Source organism: Pelophylax lessonae (genome assembly GCF_965119305.1).
Source record: "Pelophylax lessonae genome assembly, chromosome: 13".
In the NCBI taxonomy this organism is placed as follows: Eukaryota; Metazoa; Chordata; class Amphibia; order Anura; family Ranidae; genus Pelophylax; species Pelophylax lessonae.
In genome coordinates this window covers 96396478-96406047 of record NC_138780.1, presented here as the reverse complement: position 1 = coordinate 96406047, position 9570 = coordinate 96396478, and the positions used below count along the sequence as shown (strand labels likewise).

Below are 9570 nucleotides of genomic sequence, written 5' to 3'. Positions count from 1 at the left end.
GAGCGAGAGAAGGGGGATGAGAGAGAGCAAGAGAGCGAGAAGGGGGATGAGAGAGAGCAAGAGAGCGAGAAGGGGGATGAGAGAGAGGGGGGGATGAGAGCGGGCGGGAGAGAGAGAGGGGGGGATGAGAGCGGGCGGGAGAGAGAGAGGGGGGGATGAGAGCGGGCGGGAGAGAGAGAGGGGGGGATGAGAGCGGGCGGGAGAGAGAGAAGGGGGTGAGAGAAGGGGGTGAGAGAAGGGGGTGAGAGAGCGGGAGAAGGGGCATGAGAGAGAAGGGGCATATAAGAGAGCGTGCGAGAAAGGGGATGAGAGAGAGAGCGTGCGAGAAAGGGGATGAGAGAGAGAGCGTGCGAGAAAGGGGATGAGAGAGAGAGCGTGCGAGAAAGGGGATGAGAGAGAGAGCGTGCGAGAAAGGGGATGAGAGAGAGAGCGTGCGAGAAAGGGGATGAGAGAGAGAGCGTGCGAGAAAGGGGATGAGAGAGAGAGCGTGCGAGAAAGGGGATGAGAGAGAGAGCGTGCGAGAAAGGGGATGAGAGAGAGAGCGTGCGAGAAAGGGGATGAGAGAGAGAGCGTGCGAGAAAGGGGATGAGAGAGAGAGCGTGCGAGGGGGGGTGAGAGAGAGAGAGCGCGAGGGGGGGTGAGAGAGAGAGCGCGAGGGGGGGTGAGAGAGAGCGCGAGGGGGGGTGAGAGAGAGCGCGAGGGGGGGTGAGAGAGAGCGCGAGGGGGGGTGAGAGAGAGAGCGAGGGGGGTGAGAGAGAGAGGGGGTGATAGAGGGGGGGAATGAGAGAGAGAGAGAGAGGGGGGGAATGAGAGAGAGAGGGGGGAATGAGAGAGAGGGGGGATGAGAGAGGGGAGGAGAAAGGGGTGGTGGTGAGAGAGAGAGAGAGAGGGGAGGAGAAAGGGGTGGTGGTGAGAGAAAGGGGGGGGTGAGAGAAAGGGGGGTGGTGAGAGAAATGGGGGGGTGTGAGAGAAAGGGGGGGGGGTGAGAGAAAGAAGGGGGGATGAGAGAAAGAAGGGGGGATGAGAGAAAGAAGGGGGGGATCAGAGAAAGAAGGGGGGGATCAGAGAAAGAAGGGGGGGATCAGAGAAAGAAGGGGGGGATCAGAGAAAGAAGGGGGGGATCAGAGAAAGAAGGGGGGGATCAGAGAAAGAAGGGGGGATCAGAGAAAGAAGGGGGGATCAGAGAAAGAAGGGGGGATGAGAGAGCGGGGCCCCTTGCCCTGTCTGAAGTCCCTTCTGTGCACCTCCTGCCCCAGTCTGTGAGTAGGAGTGTATGATACATGGTACCTCCTTCCATAGGAAGTTCACGTTGGCCAGCAGCGGGCAGGGCCGTTCTCCTTCTAGCTGGTGAGGAAGGGGGTGCTCTGCTCTAGGTCATAGACTTCAGACTGTTCTGGGTAACAGTCCTTGGCTGCATGCGCCTCACGCCGGTCCTCAGGGGGGCCCGATCTGCCTTTTCTTCGGGCCCCTGTCGGTGCTGGGAGTTGAGAGGAGGTTGGAGGAATCCATTCTCTGGGTGGCACCGGCACATCGGGGTTGCTGCGTCTGCTGCTTCTCATCCCTCTGGTGGTCAGGGAGCGCTTCTTCCTTAATCCTGCTCATGCTGCGGCACTGCCACTGGTCCAGGATTCCTCATGACAAGGGGCTCAAGGGGCAGCTGCTTTGGGCCCCTTACCAAGGGAAGCTGCCCCTTTTGCCCCACATTAAAGATGGCCCAGTTTATGATTAACAAAACTATGTAAGGACCTATCTAAATCATTTCATGTATGTTATGTTTGTTAGAAAAAGTTGTTGGTAAATCTAAAGGAGATTGTACAAAAAGATTGTAACCTGTATGGTCAGCTTTACAGAGCTGAAAAAATACCTAAAAAACTCTGTGAACACTTTAAGATCTGCAGATAACCTGACAAAAAGTACAAAACCACTGACTGACCGCTGGTCCATGTGTCATCACCCTTAGAAGATTTAAGGAGAAGGAGGTCTTTCAGCTTCTTACTGCCCTGTCTCCCAGATGTGGTACCCCCTGTATATTCTTTGTCTACAAAAGGCAATTAGTAAACATTACAACAGACTCTACAAACAAATGTAAATATATTTTCAAATAATCAAAAAATGGTACTAGTCTGGGGGAATAATACCTTGTGAATGAACATAATTAGAAGCTCTCTCTGGAAGAACAAAATTCTAGAGCAGTGTTTATTAAAACTCAGGGACCGCCAACAAGTCACGTTTTCATATTTCAGTTTTCTTTTACTGCATATTCACACGTCCATTTTCCTGCTATAAAATCCATGAATTTTACTGCGTGAAAATGTTTTCTCTCCTATCTGGCTGCTTCACATTGATGCGCTATAGTTTGTGTTTTTTTATCGAGAAGTAGAAGGGCCCATACACACATACGTGCATGCACATAGGTGTGACTAATCCCTTAAATTGTGATCAACTCAGACTTAAAAGAAATCTGAAAAATACAACCAGTCAGAGGTCGAGAGAACATGTGTGAGATACACTGTTTCAGCATGTCAAGCAACACATATTTTAGGTTTACTTGCCTTTTAACATACCTGAATAAGTTTTGAAAGCTTTACAGAATAGGTGGCCTAGTTAGGAAGAACCACAACTTCCTTACCATTGTGCAACTCTCCAGTAACTGTGCCTTCGCCCTGTGCACTACCATCCTGGTCTCTCCATTTCCAGTCGATGCCACGAATGACTCTGGCTCCAGGCACCATGTATTTCAGAACTTGGGAGCGCACCAATCGCCTCTGGCGCCTTAGGTTTGCTTCTGCTTCTTTGGCTGCTTTACCTTAAAAAGTAAAAATTGTCACAACATCTTTCAGACCTATCAGTCAATGGTAATAACTACACTATTAATATCAGTGTTCTATAATAGCAAATAGCATTAAGCCCTCGTTCACACTGAGGGTGGGTTTAAAATTGTGCGAGTTCAGCTGAACTTGCATGATTTCATACCAGCATTTCAGTTCAACTTCGGGAGTGATTTGAAAGACAACTGTGCGGGTTTATGCACAGATGTCTATTGAAATTGCCCCCTAAGTCGCCAAAAGTAGTGCAGGAACTACTTTTTGGAATCAGTGTGGCGCCGATTCGGACGGTGCCGTTGCCGGCAATAGGCTCCGGTTTTGCATGCGATTTGAAAATGCCAAAGATCTTAGAATAAATGCAGGCTTGCTTTAATTAGCACTACAGCAGCACGTAATTTCCTTCATTAACCCTACTGCTTTATTTAGCTGCCAGAAACAAAAAAACTACCTGGGTTTGGAGAATTATGTGAAGCTTTAAGCAAATGCAAATCAAAGCTTACACAGACCAGATTCTTCTGCTTTTAGCAGTCCAATGCAATTATCAGGTGTGCAAGGAAAAGGAAAACGTGCTACTGGGGAGGAGGAATTAAAGTGAACCCATTGCTTTTTACTATATAGTTAAAGCACAGGTTAATTTAAATTACTAGCTATTCCAGTGAAACAAATCTGAACTGTTAAAATGTTTTGTAGCCTTCAGGACTTTTTATGCCAATCTACATCGCCACTTTTGCCTGCCAGCGACCTGAAGGAGACAGTTAACCAACACATTTTTTTACTCTACCTTTTTAAAATTAACATAATTTACTAAAACTGTTTAATGTTTATCCTAATCAATGCACAGACCCCACTTATGGACAAACTATGCATTGTACAGAATGGAAAACTGAGTAAATCGTTTACTGTGACTTCTTTTTAAACATTAAACACAAGTTTATTTCACTACTGACTGAAATCCAAAAGATGCAATACAAAATATCAGACTTCAACAAGCTTGTTTTTGTTCTTGTACAAGTTAAAAAACGTGTCATTTGTAGGATATGAACGAAGCTATTTTAAGAAAGTATTGCAGGAACCACAGAAATAAACATACTTTGTTATTTCTGGCTCCCAGTCAAAACACCAGCAACATTTTCTATCAGCACAGAGCAATGTTTTATATCAAAGTATTCAAATTCCCCCCCAATGTCTGCAATGTCATAACATACCTAGCTGGTCTTCACATACTCCTGTCACGGTGCCGTACAGCTCAAAACCAGATAAAGAAAGGTAATGTGTTTGACCACTGGCATTCTTCCCTGTTTGTTTTATTCTAATGTGTCGCCAACCCTGCTTTTCCTCTCTTGGAGGATCCAGTGGCCATGTGGCAGTTGACCTTGAAGACAGAAACACACATTCTACTTTCTGATCCACACCCTCTATTTAGAATGTAATAAATGAAGATTTTTTTTTTTTACAATTAGTTTTACACTTTATTTTAAAACACACCATTTCCATTGGTTAACTAAATCAACACTTATATTAACAACTGGTAAATACCCAGGTTCATTCAGGCTGCAGTCATCTACATGGGTATATAACGTAGTCCAATTCTGGCCATCCTTGGAGACCTGGAAGACCCAATTGCGAAGTGCAGAACGTCCATAGCCACGGGCATGACGTAGGGTGTAGGCAGATGGCACAATCCATAGGCCAAGATCAATGGCAAACCATGCACTTTTGTCATCATTTGTATGGCAATTAAGAGCAGAGCTGTCACGGCTCAGAATATCCTCAAGCCTACCATATGGTAGGTTGCGGCCCTCTGAAGATGTAACTACTACCAATCCATAAGCAGCAGGGTTTACCCACTCATAGGCAGTCCTGAAAAGGTAAAATGTATATACATTATTAAAAGTAACTAAAACAAATATTTAAAACCAAGAACTAAATTGTATTGACTTTTTTTTTTTTTTAAACATACTCATGGTTCTAAATGGTAAAAAATAGAATTTTTGTAAGAACTTACCGTAAAATTATTTTCTTCGAGTCCTCTGACAGTCGCCGCCCGATGGTATTAGCCTTCACTAATGGGTAATGGCGCCCTCTGCAGGAGCAAGGCTAGGCAGATAATTGATTATCAGGTTAATACAAAAAAAATACCTCGGCACGCCACTAAGGGGCCATTATCCTGAAACCAATCTGATATTACCTCAGTTTGTAGCAAGCAGTACCGGAAGGCAACAACCCCCAGATCAAAAAAAAACAGAGGGGCGGGGGCGGCGACTGTCAGAGGACTCAGAGAAAAGAATTTTACGGTAAGTTCTTACAAAAATTCTATTTTCTCTTACGTCTTCTGACAGTCGCCACAGTGCAGGTATGAGGGGTGGGAAAACAACGCCGCCCGATAGTATTAGCCTTCACTAATGGGACGTCCCAAAGCAGTGCAGGTATGAGGGGTGGGAAAACAACGCAACCAACTCAGAAGGTAACGCAACAGCCGGGCCAGTAACAACCTGAGCCCACAGGAAAAAACTGGAAACAAACCCAGAATAACAAAAAAAACACCCCAAGAAGGAGGGACAGTAAAAATAATGTCCCCTGAAAACAACCACCGCACTCAAAACTATGCGGACAAAGGAAGCATCCAAAGATGCCAAAACATCAAGTTTGTAAAATATTGTGAAAGTGTGCACAGGCGACTAAGTCGCCGCCTTGCACACCTGAGCCACAGAAGTCCGATGGCGAAAAGCCCAAGAGGCAAAGAGGCACTAACGGCTCGAGTAGAATGGGCCTTTACCGGAAAAGGAGGAATCCGACCGCTAATGGATTAGGCCCGAACAATCGTCTGACTGATCCACTCAGAAATGGTCGCCGCGGAGGCGGCCGATCCCTTCCGAGGTTCCTCAGGAGGAATAAATAGAGAATCAGACTGTCGAACAGACTCCGTGGAGGACAGGTAGATCTTGACCACCCGGACCACATCCAGGGAATGCAAGGCAAATACCTTCGGATACTCGGACCGTGCACATAGTGACGGCAACACAATATCTTCATTGAGGTGGAACGAAGAAGCCACCTTGGGAAGAAAAAGACTGATTCGGTCGCAGAACCACCTTATCTCTACGAAGTACCAGAGAAGGAGAGCGGCAAGAAAAGTCCGCCAACTCAGACACTCTGCGAGCCGACGTGATAGCCACCAGAAAGGCAACTTTTTGGGACAATTCAGATAGAGGAATCCCTGTGATGATCTCGAAGGGAGGTTGTTGTAACACAGACAAAACCAAATTCAGATCCCAGGGAGGCAAGGGAGCACTCCTCGGGGGGAGTCAAATGCCACACCCCTGGAATGAAGGTACGGACCAAGAAATGCGATGCCAAAGGTCGTTGAAAAAAAGATGGCCAAAGCCAACAACTGACCCTTGACCGTAGTCAGCGCCAGACGCTGACCCACGCCCTTCTGCAGGAAGGCCAATACCTTCGCCACCGAAAAGGAGCGAGGATGAGAATTCGTTTCGTACCAAGCGATACACGCTTTTCAGGTACGGTGATGAAACTTCCTAGAAGTTGCTTTACGAGCCTTTAACAATGACCGCCTGTGGAAGACCTCTATTCCTCAAGACCCGGCTTTCAACAGCCATGCCATTAAAGCCAGAGACTGTAAAGCAGGATGGAAGATTGGTCCTTGAGACAGAAGTCAAAGCCCGTCTGGGGCCACTAGAATGACTAACATCCGTTCTGATGCCAACCTGCGAAGGAACCTGGACAACAGTTTAATCGGAGGAAAGGCATACCTCCGCCGAGAGCGATCCCAAGGCACCAACGCGTCCGCCAGAGGATCGCAAGTTCTGGCCACAAATCTTTCCACCTTACCGGTGAGACGGGACGCAAGCAGATCCACATCCGGGGTCCCCCACCGAGCGCACAGGAGGCAAAATACCTCCGGATGCAGGGACCATTCCCCTTGGTGCAAGGTCCGGCGACTCAGATAGTCCGCCTGCCAGTAGTCCACACCCGGAATGTGAATAGCCGAGATCGCCGTACATGCGATTCGGCCCAAGATAGAATCTCGGACACTTTCTTGGCCGTCCGGGCACTCCTGGTGCGCCCTTGGTAATTGATATAAGCCACAGCCGTGGCATTGTCCGTCTGTACCCGGACCGGACACCCCTGAAGTAGAGATGACCACCGGAAACAAACTTTGATCGCTCGGAGCATCAAACTCCAAGACGTTTATCGGCAGCGAAGTCTGCCCCGCCGACCACGTCTCCTGGGCACAAAGTGCGCCCAGAACTCCGCCCCAGCCTGACAACCGTGGTGAGAATCGACTGCAAAAGAGGCTGGAAGGTCTGGCCCTGCGTCAAGGACGGCAACCGGAGCCACCACAAGAGAGCCGACCGTACCAGGCGACTCAATGACATCCTCCTCTCCAAGGACTGAGACGTCCTGTTCCACCTGTCCAGGATCTCCGCTTGCAGAGTCCCGGGGTGAAATTGAACAAACTGAACTGTTTCGAAGGCCGAAACCATCAGGCCCAAAACCCGCATGCAGGTCCGCAAGGAGGAGAGATCGTTTTTCCCTGAGACACAAGATCTCAACCCTCAGAGTCCCGAGTTTGTCCTCCGGAAGGAAGACCCCAGCTTGAGCAGAGTCCAGGACCATCCCTAGGTACCGAAGACGAGTTGAGGGAGTCAGAACCGACTTCTAAAAATTGATGGTCCACCCGAACTCCTGGAGTGCCTGAACCATCACGGCCAGAGCGCGCGCCAGGTCACACATGAGCTCGACCTTAACAAAAGGTCGTCCAGGCAACCGAGGATCGCAATGCCCCGTAAACGTAGCAAAGCTAATACCTTGGTGAAAACCCTGGGAACCAAAGCAAGACCGAAAGGTAACGCCACAAACTGGGAGTGCTCCCCAGGCACCGTGAAGCGGAGATATCACTGATGACCCTCGAAAATAGGGATGTGTACATACGCATCCTTCAAGTCGATGGAGGCCAGGAAGTCCCCAACGATGCCACCACCGACCGGATAGAGTCCATCCTGAACTTCTGTACCCGCACAAGGCGGTTCAGAGACCATAAATCCAGAATCGGACGCACCGTGCCTTCGTTTCTGGGCACCGTGAACAAGTTGGAGTAAAACCCGCGAAACCTATCCCGTGGAGGAACGGGTACAATGACTCCTTGAGCAAGCAGATCGTGCACTGCCCCCATAAGATCCCTGAGACGATCTGGGAATAGCTGGAGATTGGACGGAAAGAACCTGTCTGCGGGGTGAGATCGAACTCGATCTTGTACCCTGAACGAATCAGCACGTGAACCCCCCTGTCCTGAATGCCGGACAACCAGGGCTCCCGAAGCAACGCAGACTTCCCCCCACCCCGACAACGGGTGAGGTCGTCCCTTCAGGGAGAGGTGGACTGGGTCGCCGAGCCAGACTGACCGGCTTTTGGCTTACCCGTCCACGGCTTCTTGTGGCCACGGGGAGGTTGGAAGGATCCACCCTTCTCCTGCGTCCCAAAGGCACGAAGGGAATTACGTTGAGTCTTGGAGGGCCCCCACCGCGTGCGGGGGGGCTTACCCTTAGAGACCTGGGGCAACAGAGTACATTTACCTCCAGTGAGCCCCCTAATTAACTCAGCTAAAGTTTTCCCAAAAAGACGACCCCCCCATTTAGGGGACCTCAGAAACTGTCTTTTTGAACGCGTGGTGCAGCCGACCAGCTCTTCAACCAGGTAATGCGGCGGAGTGTGACCCCTACCGCGGACAACCGGGCGACCAACGGGGCCTCGTCCAAGGCTGCGTCGCACAAGGACATTCCAGTCTGGGTGATCCAATCCACCAAGGCAAGGGCAGGTGGAAAGGTCGACTCCGCCACCAGAGTGCTGCGAAGCACCCCCAATCATGCCGTGAGAGCCTGATAGGCAATCCCGATGCAAAATACAGGGTTTAACAGGGAAACCGCCACCAGATAAACGTTTGCGGGCGAGTGCTTCCACACGGCCATCTGCCGGATCCCTGAATTCCCCCGGGAATCCTCTACTAGCATCAAAGTGCTAGACACATACAGCCTAGACACAGTGTGATCCACATTTTTGGGGACACCGTGCAACGTTTGTCCCCCACCCCCAAAATTGGATAGCGGAGGGAAAAAAACGCTTAAGCACCACCAACATGTGCTTAATTAATGCGCCGCCACTGGTCCCGTGAAATTCCACAGGGCAGGGAAAAACCTGACCTGACTTCTGGGCCCTTCGGAACCCAAAAGTGGACCGCTGACTTGACTCAGACGGCTCATCGTCAAGATAGAGAGTTTTGTTTAACGTCGCTAAGGGAAACATTCATCGTAGCGCGTGTACCCGCGCTACCGAGGAGGAAGATGCCTTCTACTCCTCCCCCTCAGAAGCAGAGGACCGGGACCCCTCAGGGGGACCATTGTCTGTGGCAACCAATTTTTGGCTCAGAGTCAGAGGACAGGGCACAGCTCATTTTTTGGAGGAGCGTTCCAACATCAGCAGATCCACCTGGGACACCAAAGTTGCAAGAACAGCAGATATAGAGGTCATGACAGAGGCTTCATGGTGGACCCGAAGCCCCCACCAGGCCTGCAGGGTATTCGCTGTACCGGGAGTGCATTTTTGCCATAAAAATTAAGAGGGACGCTGGCCCTTTAAATCGGCGGTTCCCGCGGACCCCCAACCCCCAACCCCCCCCCCCCCCCCCGCAATCTGCACCACCTGAAAGTGCCCCCTCAGAAAACACACC

General features: G+C 49.9%; 1 protein-coding gene across 2 annotated transcripts in view; it reads right to left on the bottom strand.

The window, feature by feature from the left end:
* Positions 1-9570, bottom strand: part of HECTD1 (HECT domain E3 ubiquitin protein ligase 1) — a 321546-nt gene that overhangs the window by 74991 nt on the left and 236985 nt on the right. For both annotated transcript variants that reach the window (XM_082275332.1, XM_082275333.1), the window contains exons 22-24: positions 4362-4685; positions 4031-4197; positions 2630-2806 (exon numbers count right to left, since the gene is read on the bottom strand). In XM_082275332.1, the coding sequence (XP_082131458.1) occupies positions 2630-2806; positions 4031-4197; positions 4362-4685 (668 nt within the window). The remainder of the gene's footprint in view (positions 1-2629; positions 2807-4030; positions 4198-4361; positions 4686-9570) is intronic.